Raw genomic sequence first — 25,810 nt, 5'->3', positions numbered from 1 at the left:
GCCAGAAAGCATTTCTGAAGGTATAGTGATACAGTCAAGAATTAGTCTTTTTAAAACTTAGTTTTGGTTTTTAATTCTTATCTGAAAAGTTATTCTTGAGGATGTGTGTGCCCCACTGGTTTTCTGGGGCATGTGGATATCAAGCCATTTGGAAAGCAATAAAAAGCTATTGGTACAAAGTGTGAAATTATCAAATGGAAAGAAAATAGATATGACGGTGAAGAAATTACCCATTTATTGTTAAAAATAACCTCAAAGTGAGCTTTGTAAGTATAAATTCAGGTATGCTAAGGAAGCAGTGTTGGTGTGGTTGCCATGTTGAAATTGGCACCTAGACTTACTGTATAAAGAACAGGCCCCCAAATGGGGATGCTGGAAAGATAAAGAAGATGATGGGCTTGATTATTTTACAATGTTGAGTGTTTTTTTCTCTTTTAAAAAGTAATTGAAATAAAATAACCCTTAGTGAAGAAACTGTAAACTTTAATGGAAGTTCAGCAGAATGAAACATTTAAAAAGTGAAGATTGAAGATAAGGATTTTTTATTGTGAATCCACAAGGGGGTAGTGATGTTCTATCAAAGATATTTGTGGTGAAAATGTGAGATGATCTCTTTTTAACATTTTAGATTTACAGATAAAACCAGTATGTTTGCATTTTAACTTAATAAGATCATCTTTTTAAAATGTTTATTGGCACAATTGTTTATTGCTTAAATTAAAAAAAAATCCATTTTGGGTGAATGCCTGTTTTAATCCATGTGAATGGTAAAGAAGAGAGAATGTCCTTGTAGTGTTCTGGAGAGGCTACCAAGGATCTGAGGGTCACTTATTTCCTAAGAATGTAATAATCTTAAATTTCCTGGGAAACATTAGGGATCTAGGAATCAGTTACTTAAGTGTCTTGAATAGAAGCATTTTAGTAAATTGTGTCTAAACTTCACTGAAGTTTTGTATTACTAGTTGTGTTTTCAGTTATGTCAAGAGATGAAAAATGTGAATAGTCCATACCACTAGCTGCTTTTAATGATTCTAAGTAAATCAAATTTTTATAATCTCTTTTTTTATTAGTTTATATTACATCATTAGATAAAAGCATTTTTTTTCCTCTCACATAAAAATTCCAGTAGCTTGCCTGAGGATTCAGAATTGCTTAAAAATTAGGCATGGTGTGGCAGTGCCAGGTAGTTTTAGTGACAAACTAAAATGTGCTTGAATGTGATGGCCCATGGTGGGAGAAGGATTTAAGGTGGGGATGGGACTGTGTTCTGCTTATTTAGAGACACAGCTAACCATCTTTTAAAAATAGTACTCTTCACAATAATGTGAAACACTTTCATGGTTTAGAAGTTATGATTGTCCATGGTGTATACATTGTGTATTTTTCTATGTTTGGTCTAGGGTAAAGTTGTTAACATTGCTTCTCTCTCTCTTTCTCGCCTCTCCCCTTTTCTCTCTCATTCTCTCTCCTGCTCCCCTCTTTTTTTCCTTCCCTTGTTTTGAGCAAGGCCTATTTCCATCTTACATCCTTTTCTCAATGACTAGTAATTTAACATCCCCAAAGATACACTGTTTCTTCACAGACTACCCTGAGCTCTGCTGGGAGCTGAACTATGACGTCAGTGTTTTCATTCATGAATTTGATGCTTCTAAATCTTGTTTCTTGTTCTGTGTTCCTGAGCTGACTTCTGGCACATGCACAGATCAGTTTACCGTCAGCCCGTAAATCAGTGATAAAAGGTAAAACAAAAGATAAGACACTGGAGTTGTTTCAATAGAGCCATAGTTTCTCATGCTGATTTGCATCAGTGTAGTTTGGACAAGGTTTCTGGCGAAACAGATTGAAACCTAAAAACAGTCAGTTTAATTATCTCATGATTTTGTGGATTGAGCTGTGTTGTGAACATATTGACACTACATTTTTGTTCTCCCATGAAGTTCAGAGTGTTACGCTGTAGCTCCTTTGTTACAAAGTAGCATTTCTGTTGTAATGTGATTAAATCGGAGGATTCTACTTTGTTTCAGAGAGGTTAGGCCTGCACATTAAATTATATTCTATTCAGATTACTTTTGGAATGCATTTGAATTTTTCTTTTTTACATTCTGTTGCTATTGAAATATTTAAAATAGCTATTGTTTGATACTTAGATTCTGAATACGTTGTGACTATTATTATGTAACTAGCATGCTGGCCAGTGTGTTGGAGTTAAGTTTCATCTTCCCAAATCACATATTCCTGTACTGTTGCCTCCAGTTTCTCCTCCAGGGAGGTCACTGCTTGTAATTCAGTACTGTGTGAGAGCAGTTCTTGAAGAAATCTTGCTTGGCGTTTTCCTCTGCAGGGCCACGTTTGAGGCTGAGCCTCTGCCGTGTGGCATCTTTTGAACCTCCTGTAGTTGATGAATAGTGAGCTTTAAAAAAAAGTTCATTTTCTCTGCTTTGTTGGGGGTCTGTCGACTTTCTGGTTATTTAATTGCCAAGAAACATCTAGAAATAAAATGTGTTATATTTAGAAATCATTTTAGCTCCTTTACGATTTATGGTTGGAGGTGATTTGAACTGCAGCCATTTTGATTGATGCCCAGTGTTAGTCCTGAGATGACTGTTTAAACCTCATGACAACTCAGAGATGCTGTCTTCTCCCAGCCTGAGTGAGATGAGAGCTTTGTGTTCTTTTAGGCTGAGCCGAGTTCTCTGACGGGGAACAGAGATTTGTGGTCTGTTATTTAGCTCTCTTTGAGTAGTTGCTTAGTAGTCTGATGGAAAAAAAGAAGAGCAAGTGGACATGAATAAGCATTTGAAGATGACTTAAATGACATTTATTATTTTCACTAAGAACTAAATCATTTTAAAATTATATAAATGTAATTTCCAAGGAGGACTCTAATTGTAAATACTTTGAAGAAAGGAATGTTTAATGGTAGAGGGTTTCCGTAAGCACTCCCTGTCAAACCCGTGCACTCCTTACTGTGTACTGCTGTAGGATTTATGAAGAATTACGGGTTTTGATATCAGATTTCAAAATGCTGGGAAGTCTCGCTGTCGGGTCAGCATTACCATTTTTGTCTCACCCTGAACTGAGCAGTGCTGGGTGTGTCCTCTGGCCATGAAGGCTGAGGTTTCCTGTGTGGCTTTTAGAAGGAGCCCACTGTGATTCCAGTGTGTACTTTTCTCTTTCAATAGCTAGGAACACTGGCGAATGGAACCAAGGACCCCAGCTAGACGTGTGTTTTCTGCTGTCTTTGCTGCCACTTCTGTAGGCCAGGTGCTCGAAACCTCTTTCTCTGGCCTCTGCAGCCTTCTCTTCCTTACCAGGTCCTAAGTCATCAGTCTTGAATCTGGAGCAGTGTCCCCTCCAGCTTTTCCCAGACCTCAGCTCTTGTGCAGTGAGTGAGTTGGTAATCACTTTGAGGGTTCATGTGTTGGGTAGAGGGTTGTCCTAGTGATGACCTCCGAAGTTCCTTCCCATTCTGACTTACGATTATAAGGAAATGAAGCTGGATGTGTGGGATTTCACCTTAATGGCTTGCTTTGCTGGTGCGCGGCTGTCCTAGACAGTGTTCCTTTTAAGGTGCTTGCTCCAGGTCAAGAGTTAACATGTTGGCTCAAGCCGTCTGTGTAGGAGGAACCTGAATTATGGTCACTGAGGTGCCCCCTTTCTGGGGTACAGAGAGGGCTGAATATTTTAGGTCTAACATATGGCAAGTTAAAACCTGTGAAAACTCATTGAAGTTGTTAAAGATGCACAGACAGAAATATTCATGCTGCTTCGTTATTCCCTGTGACACATCTCAAGTCTGTATTCTGATGTGGATGAGAGTTTATAGTTTTGGAAAAATAGACTTAAATAATGTATGATTACAGATGCAAAAGTGTCTGCTAACCTCAGACTTTTTATGTTTAAGGTAGTATTATTTATATTCATTTAGTTTTATTTCCTGAAGTTGATGAATATAACTGTTATTAAGATGTATCGATTGCTAGACTCTTCCTACTAAGAAACTCGTATGGATTGGGGAGTTTCGGTGGGTCCGCTGTCATCGATCATGCAGGATCTTCACTCGGGCATACTCCCAGTGCTGCTGCAGGCCTGGCATTTGGAGAGGCTTTGAACGTAATTTATTTTTTGGAAGTTTCTTTCATATTTAAAGATACTGAGGGTTACATTAAAAGTTCCCGGTGTTCTTGTCAGCATCCTCTGCCTCATCCTTTCTGTCTCTGCTGTTGTGAAATGCGCCGGCTGAATCATTTGCTTTGACAGAGCTTCTGATGGAGGTCTCTTCCTCATTTAATTTTATTGATACAGGCTGTTGTGCTTAAGAAGAAAGCCATAACAAGCAGAAGGAGGTGAGTGGGTACTCAACAGTTTTGAAGTACTTGTTTCTCCTCCTGGGGGTCCTCCAGAAATTGATCATAGATTACTTGACCAAATTCAAGGTCCGAAGGTTTATTCCAGGCATTCTGGGAGGCGAGGAACATCAGTCTTTCTCTCCTGAATCTGATTATTCTACAAATGACCCATTACTGCCCTGACGGGTGTCTTCTGATGCAAATCTGGTGATAGTGGCAACCTTTCTAACTGGGCTGAATATCCTTGACAGCTGTTATCTGTCCTCTCCAGGTATTTTTAGTCTCTAGCCTCTGTGGCCACGTCTGGAGGAACCGAGGATGAATTTAGCTGTGCTGGGGCTGCTCCAAGTTGTTGCGGGTGCGCTCTGGCCCCTCCTTCCCCAGACTCCACAGCACTGGCTCTCCGAAGGTTCTTTGGCCTTGTCATTTGATGAAGGAGCTTAGATGGAAATCATTTGTTTAATAAGAATGAAAGAGTCATGATTTTCAGGATGCTTTGAAAAAATACACAATAGTGAGTGGTGATGGTGCACAGCAGAGTGAATGTACTTAATGCTGCTAAGTTGTAAGCATAGAAAGGGTTAAAATGGTAAATTTTAGGTTATGTGTATTTTACCACAATTTAAAAAAACCTTCCAGATGGATTCAAAACCCAGTGAGAAAAGTAGCTGTAGGGAGCCGAAAGTAACTACATGGCAGTATTTTCATTATTCCTAGTTGACAGGTTGTGCCTTAAATAAAGCATCAAAATTTCTCTCTCTTCCTCTCCCTCCTCAGTTGTGCCTTAAATCATCAAAATTTCTCTCTCTATCATACACATACGCACACACAGACACACACACTAAATGAAGGACGGTAACCAGGCTCTGAGGTTTGTCTGCACAGAATGTGGACACTGGGACGCTTGATGTCAGGGAGGGGCAGCAGGCCCCACTTCAGGTAGAGCAGTTTTTATTGCAGGAAACACAAGCCACTCAAGTCAGGTTCAGTGAGGTGGTTTTTGTGTAAGAGGGACAGAAGCAATCTCACCTCCCAGGACAGACACTGAAGTGCGGCTGGACAGTCTGGAAGCCGGACCTGGGAAGCCTGGAGCAGACCCCTCCTCCAGGGACCCCGGGGCTGAGCTGGGATGACTCTGACGGCCCCCATCTCTGCCGTCCCTCTGGTTCTCCTCGCAGACGAGCTTTCTCACCTCCACGCAGCTTCCTTGCCGCCCCGTAGTCTGCGCGTAGCTGTGGGTGGCTCCTGCCTGTCCTGACTAGTTCCAGCGCCCACTGTCAGCCGACTCTGGTCTTTGTGGCTTGTGTTGAAGGTGTTCAAGGCTGAGAGTCGGAGTGACTCCTGTCAGCCGGTTGCTCTGTTCCCATAGGTCGGGTGCCTGCCCTGGTTTGGTGGATGCTGGAGGAGGGTTGGTCAGGATCCGCTGGCCTGCTGATCGCATAGAGGGGCTGAGGTGAAGGAGATCTTAGGAGGAGGAGGATGTAGCAGGGGGTCCTGACACCTCAACCTCTGTGTCCATTGAACAGTGTAAAAGAAAGAAAGTTGACTCCAAAATGGATTTCTTACGTTCACTTGCTAGGGCGAGTACGCTTTTTGTGGAGAAAATATCCACTGTAGCTACAGACATGAGGCTGATGAGCCTCAGCCAGCCAGTCTGGCTGTGAGTGGCCTGAGGCAGCAGTGGGGGCGGTCACTAACCCAGGGCTTGTGCTTGGAACGGTGGGGAAGCGGGCAGGACCCGCTGGAACCTGACGGGCTGTGCAGTCTGTGCCCTGGTGGTTTGGGAGATGCTAGTGTCTTCTGAGGCTTCCCTTGGTTCAGGTACTTGGCTGGGCTTCCTTGTCTTTCCCTTTGTGGACCGCTAAACCTGAAAGGCCGGAGACGTGCATCCTGAGTAACGGAAGGAGATGGTGCCTCTGAAGGCGGGGCGTGGGGAGGAAACAGGAAACAGCCTCTGTTTTAAGCACGTGTGGCCACCTGTATGCACACTTGTTTGACTTTTCCTTTGTATATCCTTCCAGCGTCTAATCTCAGGTTTTTCTTGATTTCTCATCGCAGAAGGAGGAAACAGAATTATAGTAGACAGGTGGAAGGCTGAAAGAGCGGTAGTTTGGAGGTCTGTGTAAAAGGCTGGAAGCCAGCACACCATTGAAGTCTGTGAATATATAGCTGCTTAGTAATTGATGTTTCATAGTGATGACCTTGAGTATGTTCACAAGAGCGGTACTTAGTATGCTTTGCCTAACAAAAGAGGAGAGTGTATATAATGTTTTAAAGAAACATAATCATCAGAGTGGTTTTAGTAGTTAAAAGGATTTGATTCCTTTTTTAATAACAGCTTTATTGAGGTATAATTCATATACCATAGAACTCACCCTTTAAAAATATACAATTAAGTGGTTTTTAGTATATTTACACAGTTGTAAAAGTATCACCACTATCTAATTCCAGAACATCTCCATCACTCCAAAAAGAAGCCTCTCCCCATTAGTAGCCACTCTCCTTTCCTCCCTCCTCTCTGCTCTAGGCAGTTAGTAATTGTTCTCTGTCTTTATAGATTTGCCTATTCTGGACATTTCATGTAGATGGAATCCCTACAGTATGTGGCCTTTTGTGACTGGCTTTTTTCACTTAGCATAATGTTTTCATCCACATTATAGTATATATCAGAACTTCATTCCTTTTATGGTGGAATAATACTCTATTGTATAAATATATTGGATTTTATTTATCTGTTCACCAGTTGATGGACTTCTGAGTTATTTCCACTTTTTTGGCTACTATGAGTAATGCTGCTGTGAGCATTTGGGTACGTGTTTTTGTGTGGACAGACGTTTTCAGTCCTCTTGGGTGTGTACTGAGGAGTAGAATTGCTGGGTCATGTGGTAATTCTGTGTTTAACTTTTGAGGAACTGCCAGACTGTTTTCCAAAGTGGCCGCATCATATTACAGTCCCACCAGCAATGTTTGATGGTTCCAGTGTCTCCATATCCTTCCCAGCACTTGTTATTATCTGTCTTTTTGGTTATGGCCATTCTTGTGGATGTGAAGTGGTATCTTCTTGTGGTTTTGATTTGCATTCCTAAAGGCTGACAATGTTGAGCATCTCATCACATGCTTATTGGCCATTTGTATGTCTGCTGTGAAGAAATGTCTCTTTTAGGCCTCTGCCCATTTTTGAATGGAGTTGTTTGGTTTTTGGCTTTTAAGTTGTAGGCCTTCTTGATATACTCTGGATATCAGTCCCTTATCAGATGTACAGTTTGCACATATTTTCTCCCATTCTGTGGATTGTCTTTTCACTTTCTTGTTGATGTCCTTTGAAGCACAAAGATTTTGAATTTTGATTGAGTTCAGTTTATCTGTTTTTTTTCTTTTGTAGTTTCTGCTTTGGCTGTCATAATTAAACCATTGCCTAATCCAAGGTCATGAAGAGTTACATGTATGTTTTCTTGTCAGGGTTTTATAGTTTTAGCTTTTACATTTAGGTCTCTGATTCATTTTGAGTTAATTTTTGTGTGTTGTGAGGTAGGTACGCTTCCAACTTCATTCTTTTGCATGTGGATATCCAGTTGTCTCAATACCATTTGTTGAAAAGACCATTCTTTCCCCATTGAAGTATCTTGGCACCCTTGTCAAAAGTCAGTTGACCGTAAATGTGTGGGTTTAATTTTGGAATTTCAGTTCTACTCCATTGGTCTATGTGTCTGTCCTTAGGCCAGTACCACACTGTCTTGATTGCTGTAGCTTTGTAGTTAAATTTTGAAATCAGAAAGTTTTGTCCTCCAACTCTTCTTTTTCAAGATTGTTTTGGCTCTTCCGGGTTCCCTGAATTTCTATATGAATATTAGGATCAGCTTGTCAGTTTCTACAAAAAAGGCAGTTTTGATATTGATAAGGATTATATTAAATCTGTGGGTCAATTTGGGGAGTTTAAATCCTTTTTATGGATTTGCCATTTGGGAACTAGTACTGGGTGACTCAAGTACCCAAGCATCTTGCCTTTAAAATAAAAGATGTTGTTTTAATTTATTAATATAGCAGACTGCCTTGTTGAAGAACTGCAATCCACTGTTAGGCTGGGATTGGACTTTTCAGATTCTGAGAGAGCAAAGTTATTCCTGTTGCCTGTATAGGTCGGCTTCTTGTGGTGTGTTCTTTGGATGTGAAAGTTTGCTGATGTCTTGCATGTTTAGGAAAAAATGTGGTATTCTGATTGACACCCATTCTGATTAATAGAGAATAAACAGATTCCACATATGAATATTTAGTTATTAAAGAATTAGAATATGTTCCAATTATATTATGACTTTAAAATTTATGTAATTGTTATTATTATTATTGGAGGTATTGGAAAATATTTTAGGATCTTGTCATCCTGTCTGGGCCCTGTGACTATCGGTTATTGTTTTACTCGTAAGGCATTTCATTTACTCAACAAATACTAATAAAGTGCCAGGCACAGAGAAGGACAGAGATAGTCCATGTCCTCACATAGCTAATGGGGAAACCAACATTAATCAAGGTGCCATGTGCAGTTACAGCTGATATACCTCACTCACCTTCCTAGCACTGTGTCAGGTGATACTCGATATGATGGCGAGGGTAGTGTATCATAAAGGGATGTGGCTAACCTGCGAGGTTGGAGGAGACTTCTTGAGCTGAACTCTGAAGGAAAATGGGAATTAACTGAGGGAAGAGTGAAGGAAGGAAGTTTTAGGTAATCGGGTGACTGGTTAGTGAGATATGTGGGGATACTCTGGTTATATCTGGCTGTTTATAGCTTTTGAGGAATATCTGAAGACTTGACTCTGGTCTTTACTGCTTAAGTGCCGTGTGACTTTGAGCAAGTAACATCACCTTCCTGAGCTTTTTTACTTATTGTTTTTTTAATCTTATGAGGCGTTGTGTAGCCATTTTTATTTAGAGATACTTATTGAAAACATACAGAAATCTAGGCTTTTGACTGATTGTATTTAAAATAATTATTTTTTTGTGACCTTCTTATGGTTGTTTACTTAGGAGTACAATGCTGGTAAATTGACTGTTTTTCAGAACATTCTTCCTAGTCTTTGAAATTAGGGTTCACTTCTATTCATAACACTCCAGAAACGTCCAGTCTGCAGAGGAGCAGATACAGATGCAATGGAGCCCAGGCAGGCCATACTGTAATCAGGCACTGGGAGGAACTGGGAAGGCTTCTTGGAAGAGGCAGATTTTGACCTGGCATCACTGACAGGGAGACATGATGGTTGGAGGAGAAATCCCAAGCAGAGGAAATAGAGCCAAGGCACAGAGCAAGGCATGTGGGGTAGGCTGGGATTCCTGGTGCATGTGGGTAGGTGAGCCTGGAAAACAGGTAGGGGTCAGGTTGTAGGGGCTTGGAAAGTCAGACTGAGGAGTCTGGCTTTTATTCTTCCTGCTCTGGGAGAGGCTTTTGGAGGGTTGTTTCTGGTTTCCAGCAGAGGAGTAAGATTGATTGGATAAAGCCAGTTCTCCTTTAAGGTTCTAAAAAGGGCCCCCTCTTACTGCTCCAGCTTCCTCTCCACTCTCCAGCCATGTTAGATTCTGATGGTCCCCGGCACCATGCTTCCTCCTGGTTTTAAGCTTTGCACACTGCCATTCCCTTGGCTTAGAAGGTGCACCTTCCTCAAAAACAAATGCATGCACACTCACACAGAGGCTCTGTTTTGCTAACTCTGCTTGACCTCTGGGTTTCTGCTTGAATGACTCTTGTTGGAGAAGCCTTCTTGACCTTGCCTCTCTTTCCAGATTGAATTGTGTGCCCTTCCCTGGTGCACCCATAGCACTCTGATTTTCCTGGTCATAGCACATTTTAACTGTGTTGAAATTGCTTGTTACTTCTCTTTCTCCTTCAAATAGATCTGCATGTCTAGTGGTCAGAGGCTTGAGTACCTGGTGCCTGGGATGGACTTAGTAAATGTTTGTTGGATGAATGAATGAATGAATGAGCAAAGAGGAAGGACTAGAGTTGGGAGAAAATAGCTCCTGGCAAGAATGTCTGCACTTGATCTTAGCCAAAAGGCCGAGAAGCGATTGGCAAGAATGTCTGTAGCAGTGGGTGGATAAAGTGGATAAAGGAGCTGGTGTGACTGAGTTGTGTGCGTACGTGTGAGAGAGACACAATTTTGTGACTGACTGACCTTGGGCCTTGAGGGATGAGAAGAGCTGAAGGTGATGCCTGTCTTTTGAACCTCAACAGCTGGAGTTAGGTGAGGCCATTAACTAAGATGGGGACTACAGGAGGGGCATGTTTGGGGAGACTGGGGGCAAATGTATTGATTCTGTTTTAGGTGTAATTGGGGTAGTGTTAGCATGTATGCATACTGTATGGCATTGGAAATGTGGGTCAGCGACTGGGGAGTCATTCCTATCACCTTGTTTTTTCTTCATCATTGAACTTTCAGAGGGCAGGGGAGCCCTGGTGATGGAGACTTAGAGGTCAGCATCTTTGTCACAGGCAGGATGCAGAAGGGTGGTGAGTGGATCTGGAGGGGCAGATGGAGCCTCTGAGAGAGAATGTAAATTTCTTGGAAGTACAGACCTTGTTTGCCTTGCTCATTGTTACATCTCTGTGCCCAGAACAGTGCCTGTTGGTTGAAAGATTGAATCAGTTCAGATGAATCAGGTGTGGAAATCATAGTAATGGGTGAAATTGTCATGGGAGAAGAGAAAGGACTTGAGGGCAGACATGTGGTGAATACTTCCATGTAAGTGTCACCAGACAGGAGGGGCCCAGTGGAGACTGAGAAGGAATGGTCAGAGAGGAAATAGAACAAGAAGAACGTAAAGTCAGGGATGCTTAAGTGCAGATGGTTGTAAGGAGGTTGGTTATCAGTTGCAATGCTGAGGAGAGTTTGAGTACAATGAAGACTGAGAAAAAGGTATTGATTTTTTTGTCAATTTGATAGGGAGTTGAGAGGATGAGAAAGAGGTAGTGAAAGGGTAGATCATTCTTTCAAGGATTTTGGTGGTAAACGCAGAGTGCTGGTAAAATGGCAGTGAAATGATGATCAAGTCCAAGTTGAGAGAAGAAGTCACTGCACCCTGATGGGTGTCTTAGTTATCTTTGCTGCTGTAACAAATTACCACAAAGTTAGAGGTTTAGAAAAGGATATATGTATTATTTGGTCCTGTGGGTTGGGCATTCAGGCAGAGCTTTGCTAGGTCTGCTGCTTCAGGGCCTCACAAGCCTGCAGTCAAGATGTTGGCTGGGGCTGGGGTCTCATTGGATGGCCCGACTGGGGAAGCATTTTCTTCTAAGCTCATATAACAGTTCTTTGCCATGTGGGCCTCTCCAACATGGTAGCTTTCTTCATCAGAGCCAGGAAAGGAGAGTCTGCTAGCAAGACAGAAGGCATGATGCACATTGCCTAATCATGGAGGTGATGTTCCATTGCCATATTCTGTTGTTAGAAGCGAGTCCCTGGGTTCAGTGCATGCTGAAGGGAAAGAAGTTATTATACAGGGTGTGTGTTGACATTAGGAGGTGGGGGTCGTGGGTGGTCTGCCATGGTGTTTGTCCACCACAGTGGGGAGGGGTGATGGCACTGGAAGGCGTAGGACAGTTCTTCAGAGGCCCTGCAGGGTGCAGATGGTGGGATGGGAACTTTTAGAGAGGGCAGTTTTGGAGGTGAAGTTCCAGGTGAAGGTTCAGATACGTGGTGTTCATGACCCTTCTCAGGAAGCCTTCCCCGCCTTCTCTCCTTGTCCCCTGATGAGGGGGATAGGTGCCTCTTGAAGTGCTCGCTCCTGCTAGATAGATTAACAGCTTGTAGTATAACTGCAGTTGATAAACCCTTCTACCTTGCTAAAGTTGAATTATTTATCAGCAGATTCTTGGCCGATGGTTCTCTCTCTCCTGTTTGCCTTAGGTTGTTGCTGAGGGTCAGATGAGGAGACTCAGGTGGAAGCATTTTATGGAGTGTAAAGTGATTGCAAACAAAAGGTGTCAACTGTACTACTTTCCCCCAGATTCAGTAGAACACATGGGCTGTAGCGTACGTTTACTTGGTAACTTGGGTTCATTATGTTGTACCTGAGCTGTGGACCTGGGCTTTCTTTAATGCTGTGGTATTTTAGGACCTTTGGAGTAGACTGTTTGCTTTTATGAAAAATGACCCCAAACTGCTGCGCCTTTCACTTCCTTGTATCCAGTTTTACTGTTTTTTAAAAATCTGTCCTTGCTGTCCCTTGTCACTCTTGCTTCTCCTTATCTGCCAGTCTCTAGCCATCCTTTCCCCTTCTGATTTGTTGCTTCTGATCTCTGGGCTTGGCAACCTGATAACTAAACTCGTTAGAGCTGGGAGTAGTTCAGTAGTAATCAGGCCAGGACTGCGGGTCCGAGAGCCCTCCCCACAGTGACACATGAGAGCTTTTGTGCGTGGACAAATCCCTTTTGGCCCCAGAACACGTCTTGGCTTCCTTCCTGGTCCTGGCTGTGTCCAGATTTGGTGAGTGCCCCCACCGCCTGTTCCATTCAGGGAAGCGCGGCCGCCGTTGTCTTGGTGGGCGCCTCGTTGCTCTGCTGTGAAGAGACAGTGTCTTCCTCTCCTTTGGTTTTGATGAGGTTTTAGTTTTGGGGCAGTGGCAAGTAGATAGGTGATGGGTTGTCCGTGGTTCATGGGCCAAAAAATGTTTGAGAAGCACAGGAAGTCTTCCCACCAGGCCAGCATCCAGGCTTGTGTGCGGCGTCACATTGCGGGCCTTCCCCGGGGGACGCTGAGCTCCCAGCCCGGATCCCCGCGTGCGCTTCGGAGCTGCTCAGTTCTGCGCGTGCTCTGGCTTCTCTCTCAGGGCAGCTTGTGGACTTTTTCCGCATAAACTTCTGTATTGTTTCTTACTGGAGAAACATTATTACGTTATTAGGGAGAGAACCTGTGTTCCTGGGAAATAGCCCAGGAGTCACGTAGGAAGACCTGCTCTGGGCCTCGCTCTGCTCCCTCCTCGCCTGTGGCCCTTGGCAAGCATCTGTGCCTGAGCCTTGGTGTCTCCTTTCCTAGAGCAGACGTAATGTCTGCTCTGCTGCCCGCTGGAGCCAAAATAAGATTTTATATATGAAAAAGCTTGTTCTGTGTACATAATACCAAATAAAATGCCTTGCTTGTTAGGCTGACACCTTACAGCGCTCTGTTAAAAAAGTTGTCATCCTCAGTGCTAGTAATGAGTACTAGTAAGTGCCACTAAAACAGTGTAATTTTAAATTTTATATAGTTTTTCTGAATGTATTCTACTAGAATCTATTTATACAAATGAGGACATTTAATAAGTGCTCTTTGATTATTGTCAGAATATTGCATATACTGGCTTCCTAGCCAAATTGAATTTATGAAAATTCTAATGATACTGTGATTCATATCTAGAAAGAATGTTTTCTTTCTGAAATCACTTTAGATATGCTTTACATGAATCTCTGGTAATAGTGAATCAATTAATGTGATTTCTCAGGTCATAAATCATATACCGTAGTGTTAGTTCCTGTGTAAGCTTCTTAGACCTTCAACTGTTTTGTGGTCTGTTTTAGCACTTGTTTGCTTTTGAACTCAATTCTAGGTGTTGAACTCAATTTGAGAGCCTCAAATGGTTTGCGCCCCAATTACCTTAGAGGTTCCTGCTTCACTTTCTTGTGGCGCCTGCCCCAGCGGTAGGAAGTCAGCCACCTGTCAGACATTTTTCCTTTTAACTTGAGCACATACTTTAATTTTGTCTCTATCCCATAGGAGTGTTGTGAGGGTTATTACGGTAGCACTTAAAATGGTATATTTTAAACTTCTTGAAAAGAGGTGATACGTGAGCACAAAATATTTTTGTACCATACCACATAATTTTTTCCCCAGTAACCTTTGGTGATTTGTGTTCGGGGTACACGTTGGCTCTCTAGTCTCAGAAGTCATTAGCCCGCTTTCCTGGAGGCCCCCGGGCCTGCTCTTGGACCGACTCTGCTCCTCTTCGTCGCGCAGGCCTGTGCTCTTGCCGCAGGCAGCGGCGCTGGCTCTGCTGGTGTCCGCGGACCCTGTGGAATTTTCACCCCCTTAGTTGTTCTTAGTGGATCGAAAGTAGCTTTTGTCTACTGTTTGATTGTTCAGGGACCAGAAGATGGGTGGCAACTCAGGTGGCCTTAGGAGGGGGAGAGGTTTTTAAAAAGGTGAATGGTCTTCTGTAAATCCCACCATCACCAGGGCAAGAGATGGGACCACTCTTTTTCCTTTCCGTGAACCTCTGGAAATGTCGTTTGTCCACGACTTCAGCAAATACTTGCACTCCTGCTATGTGCCACACATTAAGTATTGGGTACTGGAGATTCAGTGGTGAAAAGTCAGACATCCCTTCGAGGATGCCCTTGATATAGTCTTATTTTGAGTGTGTTAGAAAAATACTTATTGGAGAAGAAAAACTGGTAGGTTGGGTTTAGATGCTGAATGGCCTCAGGGATTAAAGGTGGAGGCTGTAGGTTAACAGAAGACATTTCTGAAAGGAATGACTTTTCTGTAATTTAAAACAAAAGAAAACAAAACAGCTACAAATGGCATTGTGGCAGAGACTGCTAGCTGATCACAAAACCTATCTCCTCTTCCTGGGCAGGTAGCCAGATTGCATTTCCCAACCTCCTTTGCAATTAGGTGTGGCTTTGTGGCCATTTTCTAGCCAATGGAGCGAGAGCAGAGAAGTGTGCCACTTCTAGGGCTGGCCCTTAGAGCCCTCCGGGCATGGTTATCCGTGCCCTTTCCCTCTGCTGGCTGATGCCGGCAAGCCCAGGGACCTAGGGAGGCTCCTGCCATGAGATGGAAGGAGATGTGGTGCCAGAGCCGCTGCTTGGAGAAGAGCCGTCTCCTGATCTACTATTTTGGACTTTACACGAGCAAGAAGTAAATATTTATGGTATTTGAGCCATGATACAGTTTATTCTAAGAGTTAGCCTCCCTAACTAGGCACGATGCCTAGAATGCTAGGCAAAACTGGTGAGTTTAGTAGAGGTGCTGAGGATTTCGGACTCTGCCTTAGTTTTGATTGTTTATATGTCACGTTATATGTAATGATCAGTGAATTTCAAGAATCGGTGTGAAACTATGCGACAAAAGTCTTTTTAATATATCACTTCTAATTGGTACAACTAACTGGTTTATTACATTCAGTGTGGCCTCTCTCAGTCTTTGTTTTAATAAGCTGTGTGGGTCCTCAGTTAGCTTTAAAGGGACTCTGTGGAGACTGAAACATTGTCAGTCCTTATGTCAGAGAACTGGAAATACAGTTTTCATCATGCAGCTTCTCTGTTCAAAAGCTGGTAGTCATTTCTCCTTATTTAGCTTTTTATTTCATTTATTCCATCATCCAAAAACTGTGTATATGTGTGTGTATGTGTGTGAAAATGAATGTGGCTATGTGTAACACTGACCTAGGTTCTGAAGGGAGACAAAATGAGTAAAACTCGGTCCGTGTGGACCTGCAGAGAGGCCGTGCTCGGTGCACAGCTACTGAGCCTCCACACCGCTGTCCTCTCCTCACTTCAGCCCAATAAATCATGTAGTATTTCTTCATTACTTTTTTTTTTTTCAGTATTGTCTCCAATTAGATGTGCTGTTTGAAAGCAGGGAATATATTTTGAAGAGCTTCTGCGTCCTCTCTTGGGCATTTATAGCCGGCACTGAACACCGTGCTTAATTGAGTAACCGTCCCTGTAGTTTCCCTTGCTTTCCTTGCTTGGCTATCCTGGCATAGTTCTGTATGATAGTTTGTGTTAACAGACAGAAGTATTTTCTCAGTCTGTTAGGAATTCATGGAATTGTGCAATCAGGAATGTTGGGACTGGAATGATCTTTTTTAAATTGAATTCCTGATCTTTTAGATCATCTAATTCGTGATACCTGATGTGTGGCCACGAGTCATGGCACGGGCATTACCTGGCCCTGAGCTTCTTAGAGGCACAGGCTCGGGCACAATTCAGACCCACCAGATCCTCAGATGACCCACGTGCACATTAAAGTTGGAGGTGCACTGCTCAAGGTCGGCCTCCCATTCTCCTCTAGAGAACACTGGGAAGGTCAGAGTTGCCAGTCACACGACTGTTTATTTCAGTGGTTCCCATCCTTGGATACGTCTTGGGATCACCTAGGAACCTTTAAAAAATGCTGATGCCTATTTCATCCCCATACATTTGCTGAAATGGTCAGGATTGCAGCCTGTGCATTAGACTTTGGAAAATCTCCCTGGATGGCTCAAGTGCAGACATGCTGAGAGCCACTCCACCTAGTTAATGAGAGAATCCAGGTTTCCTGATGCTCTAATCAAGTCGTCCCTATGCTCCACACAGGGGTAGACTTTCAAAAACAGAGGTCTCCTTCCCTGATTTTTCCTCTTAGAGCACCCCTCTGTCTTAGGCCCTTCACAGCATTTATCCCACTCACCCTCTGCCTCCCCACTGACAGGTGCCCCATGAGTGTAGGACCTTTGACTTGTTCATGGCTGAGTCCCAGCTCCTGGGACAGTGTCTGGCACACGTGAGGTGCCCCTATAATATACCTAGAACAAATGGGAGGAGTTTCGATGAAGAGAAAGCGAGATACAGGCATTCAGACGTACCAGGGGCTGCCCACCTCTGTCAGCAGAGGCTCCGGAGAGACTGAGAAGTGTAAGCCAGACCTGAGGGGCAGCCAGGGAGGTTAGCGTGAGGACTTGAACCCCTATCTGATGTTAGAGCGTGTGCTTTTCCCGCTCCGCACCTTGTCCTGTCGCCAGGAGACTTGGCAGCAGGGGGATGGACTGGGTCCAGGACTGCAGCTTCTCGGACCCTCAGACCAGTGCTTCTCCCTCCACTCAAGAGCCACGTCTGGCTTGTAGCAGTGGATATCAAGGGATCCCAGGAAAGACCCCAGCACAGAGTCTGGCTCCTGGGTAGTTAATACAAGATAGCCATTGCTTACGTGAGTTTTCTGGAGTTTTATCATAAGTGCTTTGAGAACCTGGTGTTTGTGAGTGTAGGATGACATTTGATTTCACTCTCAATTTATGTGAATTTCTTGCCCCTTTAAATTAACTATTCAGACTTTGTTTATTATACTTGTGCTATTGACAAGTCATGGTTAGTTGTTCAAGATATTTCTGTCACATGTATTGTTTTTAGAGTTTAATTCTTTCGATTTGTTATTTGGTATATTTTACCACTGATTTTCCTGTCATCAAACTTTGAGGTCAGGTGTAAAAAGTCCTTTTTTATGAAGTCGTTCATTAATGTGCTCCACTGTACATTAGTGATTTTTAAAACTTTTGATGAGACCATTGTTAAGATGTCTTGATGATGTCTTGATAGGAGGTAAATCTATCTTTTTTTTTTTGGTAATAGGAAGCCAGAAAACATTCAGTCTTGAACATAAAACATTCTTTTTAACGTTGTAAAATTTCTAGTTTCAATTTGGAAACCACGTTGAGATGAGATGTTTTGTGTTACTGTGGTGAGAAGGCTGTTGCTGGTGACTCTGGCGGACGTTACCTGAAGTTGAGCACTGCTGACTTCACATCAGCCACTAGAATTCCACACTCGTGGTCAGGGGAAGAAAGTAATGTTGAATTTTACAAAGGAACATGAATTCTGAGGTTAGTCCATAGTTCACAGGGAAAATTTTGGGGCCCAGATTGCCAATCAGTAGTTACACTATTGACTGAGTCAAGTAGGACAGTTATAAGTCCTGGAACAAGAATTTTCTAGACATAGGAAGTAAATAATTAGGGAACTGATGGTTATCCTGGTAGCTAGGGGTCACCCTGTGGATAAAGACTTATTCTGTGCTGGAGCAGTTATCAGGGATATAAGGGAGAGGAAAGTAAAAAATTCGTAGAAGTAGGTTTAGTCAGATTTCAGCACTTTTTGTGGCACCAAAAAACCCAGGCAGTCATCAGTTTGTTCTCAGAAAATGTGAACATTGTTGAAGATTATCCTTATTAACCAAAGTAACAGTAGCATTCCATATCTGAGTGGTACTTCTGAGTACCTTCGTGTGCATCAACCCATCCAGTCTTCCTAGCAACCCTGAGCTAGGAGAGATAAGTATCATCTCTACCTTTTTTGATGAGATAATACAGAGAGGCTAAGTTACTTTGCCAAGGACAGTTAGGAAGGGAGAGAACTGAGCTTTTTATATTTTAAATATAAAATGTTGAGCGTGATTATTGAACTTGTAAGCTATCTTTGGTTTTCTAGGTATATAAATAAATGGTTTATAATGCTGGAGGAGTAATCTAAAGTTTTATTTAATACTGCAACTGAACAAAAAAGGATATTCTTAGGACCAAAAATAATCGTCTGGCAAGACTCAAAGAAATTTTCTGTCCTTTTTAAAATGTTGCCATTGTGTAGGTTTTTATAAGAAAATTTTAATTTTATCTACATGAAGCAGCCTGAGAGCAGAGACCTGGTCTTCTAACTTCTTCCTGACTTACCCCACCCGCCATATTGTTAGTTGGCACTCTGTAGGTTCTTTTGAATGAGTTGGGTTTTGGGCTTACTGTTGGAAATTGGTTAATAATGTCGTTGAATGTTGACTGAGCTGCAAAATGAAATGTCATTGGTTCTTTTTAGGAATAGTTTACTGTGGGTAAAGCACATAGGCTCCCCGTTAAAAAAATTATACAGGTAATATAGGTTCACCAGCATATATCTTTTTTCACACACGTGTATTTTAAATTTTGGAACACTTTTAAGCCTACAGAAGAATTGCAGGTGTAGAGCACAGTACTGTTTTCCCTTGGACTGTATGAGAGCAAGTTGCCGGTGTGTTTCATCACTCTCAGGTACTTGATTATGTGTTTCCTACAAACGAGAACATTCTCTTCCATCACCACGGTACAAGAATCAGGAAATGAACACCCAGACATTTCTGCCATCGAATCCTCGGAGCTACTCCGGTGGTGCCGGTTGACCCAGTGGTGACCTTGTAGAGAAAGGCCTGGCGGGGATCCTGGGTGGCACTCGGTTGTCTCCTCACCTCCCTTTAACCCACAGCAGTTCTCGGTCCTTTCTGACTTTCATGACCTGATGCTCTTGAAGATTACAGGCCAGTCACTCTGTGGTGTGTTCCTCAGGGTGAATTTGTCTGATATGTCCTCATGATTAGATTCAGGTTTTGCACCTTTGGCAGGAATATCACAGAAGAGCCAGTATTTATCTTTTTCAAAGATTAGTTTTACATTTTATTTTCTGTTTCCTTAGAGCGTTTCCCAAAGTGTATTCTGCGGAACTAGCACCTACTGTGTTCTCAACACCGTGCCACCTATAGAAGGTAGGATTCGAAAGCTTTTGACTTACAGGAAGGGGTGGGCTTGGCAGCGAGAGTAATTCCATCATTCAGTGCAGGAAATAGCCTGTGGTCAGCACCAAGAAGACCTGAGTTCTGCCTTAACTTGCTGTGTGATCTTAGATGAGTTACTTAATCCTTCTGGGGTAGCAAAATAATGCTCCCTTTGTAAAGTTTCTGTGAGGATTAAAAAGGCAAAGAGTTTAATCACATGGAAAATTCAAAGCACTCTGCAAATGTTAAGTATACTGATACAATAATTCCGTATTTCTAGTGTCAAATTCCAGGTGACTTAGAGTAAGGGCCTGTGGCATTGTGGGAAAAACCAGAGGTCATGTTTGAATCCCATTTGAGCCACTTACTAGCTGTAAATCTTGGGCAAATTAATCTTAACCTCAGGTCCTTCATCTGTAAATTGGGGGCAATTATGTCCAGATGGGTTTTGTGAGAATTTAATGAGAGAGTGCAATGTAGAATCCTTTCTGGATGCTTGATCTAGAGTCCCACAAATGTCTGCTCCTTCATAAGTAGTAGAAAATAAATGTACTTGATCACATGTAGCTCAAATTGAAATTGAACGGAATGAAGCAAAGAGCGAATGCCCCCAAACCCAAATCGAAGCAACTGATTGATTGCAAGGCTTCTGGGCCTCCCCCCTTTATCTGCCCCGCCTACATGTTTTTAGACTGAAAGTGTAAGTGCCGATAAATAGAAGTTTATTGAATCTGAGTGTGAGTTCATCTAAACTCGGGTGAGAGATTTAGTAATATGATTGACAGGGAGAGGGTAAATCTGGGTCACCTAAAAACAGAAGGGGTAAGATTTGATGATCACACACTCTAAGAGGAGGAAAGGGGTTGTGAAATAGCAAAACTAGTTACATTTTTCTATTAAATTAAAAAAATTTTTTAGCCTTTAAACATCTTTTGGATAATTACAACTGAGTTTAATTCATTTTGGAGGCTTTCCTTGGGAAAGAATGAGAAGAAATCATACCAATGCTTGGCACATAGTTGATGCTTAATTAATATTTATTTTGGATGAATAGCGATTTGGGGTCTTAGGTTAGTAATGACAGTATTTGGTGCTGTGAGCACTCTGCCGACTTGAATATAACAATATGCGCTTATGTTTTCCTGAATCAGTTCCTATCCTACTAATTAAATCTAAGCACATAATAATTAGAGCTAAACAGAAAATTGTAGAACTTCCTTTTAATTTTACCACTCCAAGTTGTTGATCAAATATATTCCCAGTAAGATTTAGCAACTTCATACACTGTTAGACCAACTTATTTTGAAGTTTGTTCTAGAGGTTGAGAGTTTAATGATAATCATCTTGATTGAATAACAGTGTTTGTAATTACTCACAAAACCAAAATCATTTAATTTTTATTAATTATGAATTGAAATAAAATGAATGCATCATTTTCCAGGGTAGAGTTAACATAGTTATGATTTACCTTGCCAAAGTCAACAGTGTGTTCCAAGGAAAAGGTTGTATACACTTCTTTGGATATAAATAGAGGATTTGGTAATGTGAAATCTCAAATTTATAAATAAAACATGAAAATAAGAATTCTGTTTTTTGCCTAGTTAACTAAGTGAATGAGCATTTTTGTACTTTTGGAAAGTTTTAGTTAAGTTATAGTATGTCTCTGAAATTATTATTTGGAAAATATTTGAAGGTTGACTGGAAAGGATGGCTCATTCTCTAGAATTATAGCTGTCAGCCAAACAAATAATCTGTCAATTTCAAGAGCATCTCTAGTTATTTTTATTGTGAAGTAAGTTAGAAAATTATTTTGTAAAGTCATATATCATACACGCATATTTTGCTAGATAATGATAATGAAATGTTTTACTGTGTTTGGTTGGCACTTCCATTTTGCAGTGTCAGAATTTAACTATTTGGATTAAATACTGAGATGTAATTGAAATCAGTGTATACCTTACTTTGAATATTAACTCAAGATACTGTTAGAATCCTTGTACTGAGAAGGATTTAAAAACTGGTACCTGTTTTGTCTAATTATTATGTCATTTGTAGTTACTCCCAAAACATGAGAAAGCAGTGTTTAATTAAAAAACACAGTTTTATACAGTATATCCATGTGAGCAGTTCTTTTCTAGTGTAAAAGCTGAGTTACTCTTTATCACACTTTAACTAGAGAAACTGAAATATGAACATGTACGTTTTATCATTTTGGCTATTTGAGTTCCTGGTATTCTTTTCCCAGTATTAAAATTGCCATCTTCATAATGCACTGTGGGAAAATTTACCTATTGTTACGTTTCTCAAAAAGACCCAATTTATATTCAGAATGAACCGAAAATTCTGGAAATAGCACAGTTTAAAAACTGATTAAGGGGAACCCATTGGCCTGTCATACTTCTCTTCCTTTTGAACCCATGGCTGCACATCCCCATAAAGTGCTAAATTTAGAAACTTGATTGAGACTGTGCTTACACAGCCATTCTCCTTTTCCTCTTTAAAAGCCTTTGGGCCGATTCACCACTGCCTGATGTGGTATCAGAGTGGAAGACAGACGCCTTTCCTGTAGCGGTTAGTTGTGCTGTCGAGAAGAGTTCGCTTTCTCTCTCCCTCTCTACACACAAGCGCGCGCGCGCTTTGTATGCCCCAGGACAGCTGGGTTCTTCAAGGAGGCTAAAAGGACAGATAATTCATGTAAGGTTGTGATCACAAACATAGAAATAGGAGTTGGGGTTTAATATTCTGTTCGTTGTCAAAAATTATACTTAGTTTTTTCAGAGATATGACTAGTCACATACAATTCAAAGTAAGCCAATTGATTGAGCATCTAGCTTAGTACTGTTTTCATAAAAGGTACCCTGTAATTGATAAATATCAGAATTGAGTATAGATTTTAGAATTTCACCTCTACTTTCAGAATTATACACATCACGGGAGATTTTTTAAAAAGCAGAGTAAAATCACTTAAGCGGAAGAGAGAAGGGAGGTAAAGGCTCATGTGACTTGGTCTTCTGTGCTTTAGAATTTTATGGCCCATGGTACCTCCCTCGGGAGGATGAAGTGCAGGGAGCATGCAAAAGCACATAAAATTACAGAGGTTTTATAGTGTGTCATTAATACAGAACTTCCTGTGAACTTTCTTTCTGTTAAATACTTTCTTTTTTGGTTTCATAGCAAGATTTTTTAAAAAGTTTAATTTTATTTTGCTATTAAAAATTTGAATTCTTAAAAGCAGTCAGTTCTTAAGTTTTTCAAGTTTTTATACTGCTTATAGAAAGAGAAGATAGGTATTATAATTCAATTGGTTGTGTAGTTCATGGACCAAAAAAGATTTAGTACGCTGAAACTCTCTTAAGTTCCTCCCTGTAAAATATTTCCATATGATGTAGTAAATTTTTTTAGACTTCATTTCTATGCCCAATATTTTCTTGTTAAGATTTTTTTTCCCTGAGAAGAAATGTGTTAATCAGATGAAAAATGTTTGGGGAGGATTTTATTATGACTGTAGAAAATATTTTTTATTCTTTTATGTTTTTCACATACTCAGAAAATAGACTCTGCTAAACAGAGTTACAGTAAATGACTGGAAAAATACGCTGCTGTATTTCACTTTCAGCATTCTTAACTAATATCTGTATGCCTATATAAGGTTGTTTAATTCTAAGACATTCAAAATTACTGAATGTGACAATAAATTCTCTAGGGATCTATGCCTGGAGGAGAGGTAGAGATTATCTGCTTCTCCTTGATATGGGAAAACTGAAAATATTAAGTAACTTACCCAAGGTCACACAATTAGAAAGTAGCAGAACTGGGCCAGAACCCGGGACTCTTGACTTGGAGTCAGTGTTTCGTTATACCTTACTCATATCAGAATAAGTTATTTCAGCTGTGACTTCCTGGAACAAATTCAGTCTTCAGTATTTTAATGTGTTGCTCCTTAGTACCCAGTTATGCATTGCACCTGTTAGATATTGAGGCTTCCATTTGGCATTAAAAAAAAATTGGAGTGGGTAATTTGAAACTTTGACCTGAATGTGTCAAAACTGCCAAGAAATTTTGAGCCAGGCAAAGGGATTTTGTTATAGGAATGAAACAAGAAATGATATGTAAGTAAATAAGTGAATGAAATATTACATAAAGGAGATGCTCTCTCTTAGAAAGTATCAGGGAGACTGATTATCAGGCAGTCAGACATACCATTCCAGTCCGAGAGTAATGACCTTTTCTCTCACTAATTTAGAGAAGTTACGTTTTGATGAAATAACATTAATCATATAGGTATGTATATGTAAATCAAGTTAATTAAAATGATATGTTTTTAGATTTAGGCTAGAAAGCCACCTCTGTCTTGCCTAGGTAGCTAACTGCAGGTTTAAATTCCTTATATTTAAAAGATTTGTAATTTTCTTTTGGAAGGGTAAGTCTCATTTGTATTCTAGGGGATGAAGTAGTAATAGTTTATTAATAAAGTAAGTGGTCATATTTTATTATAATTCTTCCCTAAAATTAAAACCTTTTCAACTGGTTAATAGAAGATTTCTGGGTTTTGTGAGGTCAAGTCATTTTGTATTTTTGATGTACTTCCTGGAAACCTGGTGAAAGGACCTTTAAAAGCAGTGTTCTGGTTATGGGCAGCTGCTGGGATAGTCCCTGTTCACTTGCTTGCCATGGAGCAAAAAGCTCAATCTTATTTTAAATCCTCTTGGCCAGATTCCTGCTGCCATCTATCTGATAAGTGTAAATGAGTATTGTTAACCAAGAGGAGTGATGCTCTTGGTCTCACAGTGACTAAACTGAGCTGCTGTTTCTGACCTTGCCAGTATACTTAAAAGGAGATTTTCTCTATTATTTTCTCTGAATTTACTGTTTTCTTCTTTATAGATGATCATGGGAACAGCAATAGTAGTCATGTAAAAATCTTTTTACCGAAAAAGCTGCTTGAATGTCTGCCGAAATGTTCAAGTTTACCCAAAGAGAGGCACCGTTGGAACACTAATGAGGTAGATAAATTTCTATTTTTAGGGGTATAATCTTTTTAAGGGCAAACTTGTTAGGTCATTTTGCAGTGTGGTACTTTATATTAGCTTTAAATTCAAAATATTGAACTAGGAAATGGTAAGTGGGAAGAATGCTCAATCTGGATTTGACAGAAACCAACGTGTTTTTTGAACTCTCTCTCACCTGCTTGGCTTGCGTTGAAAAATATAAAATGTGCACGCTGACTTACAAGGTAGCATGAGTTTCTGTCTTTGTCTTTTCTTACATTTTGGTGTCCTGCATTTGGTGGTTAACTCTGCATCTCAGTTAAACCTTAGTTCTTAACGTTGCCATGAATTAATAAAGACACAGCCTCAATGTTGCACAGAATGTGCGGGGTCCTGACAGTGAAGTTCCTGTAGAACTGGGAAGGGCAGGCTTCTTACCAGCAGAGTAGCTCTTGTCCTCGCTGATGAAGGAGGTTTGCGTGGAGAATCAATCGCTTTACCTTAACGATAGGAAGTTGTGTTAGGAGTGAAGTCTGTATAGTAGGTTGCTTATTTGTCATATGGTGAGAAAGAAGATTGATGAAGTCCAGTGAATCCAAGTGTGTCTTCTTGGGTGATGTTTCCTTTTTTGGTAAATCTTAATCTGAGAGTCTTAGTATTAGGGGTGGAATTGCTTCATCTTACTTTTATTTTGAAATCTGAATATTTCAACTTAGGGTGATACCCATTCAGTGTGGTGGTGAGACTTGGGTCTGTGCCCATCAGGCTGGGAACTACAGTCCCTTAATTCAAACGGCTGGGGTTATTGGTATTGCAAAGTCGGTGTAAATCAATTGATGTTGCTGCTTCAACATTTACTTCCAAGTTAGGTTAAATTTTTAACACCTAACCCTGTCTTGGGCACTCAGTTTTGTTAAGACACAAGAAGAAAATAGTGCTGCCTCTTTATTCTTTTTTTAAAAAATTGTTTTGCTCAAACTCTTAGAATGCTTCTGAGTTATAAGAGGTTATATGGATGAAAGTCCCTTTACTTACCTAGTTTACAGATTTAAATACTCACTAAAAGCTCATAGTTTTGTTACCTTGTCTCTACTGATTTAAATTTTTATAAGGTATGTATATTTTGATTATTTGCATAAATTACATTTCCGCTTCAAACAGAATACTTTTGCTT

At 40.9% G+C, this 25,810-nt stretch overlaps 1 protein-coding gene across 1 annotated transcript in view; it reads left to right on the top strand.

Annotated features, from left to right (window-relative positions):
- Positions 1-25,810, top strand: part of CAMTA1 (calmodulin binding transcription activator 1) — an 819,414-nt gene that overhangs the window by 7,553 nt on the left and 786,051 nt on the right. Inside the window, exons 2-3 of the mRNA XM_072975888.1 lie at positions 19,570-19,639; positions 24,533-24,651. Coding sequence (XP_072831989.1) covers positions 19,570-19,639; positions 24,533-24,651 — 189 coding nt within the window. The remainder of the gene's footprint in view (positions 1-19,569; positions 19,640-24,532; positions 24,652-25,810) is intronic.

The sequence above is a fragment of the Vicugna pacos genome, chromosome 13 (genome assembly GCF_048564905.1).
Source record: "Vicugna pacos chromosome 13, VicPac4, whole genome shotgun sequence".
Taxonomy (NCBI): domain Eukaryota; kingdom Metazoa; phylum Chordata; class Mammalia; order Artiodactyla; family Camelidae; genus Vicugna; species Vicugna pacos.
This window is presented reverse-complemented; position numbering and strand designations above follow the sequence as displayed.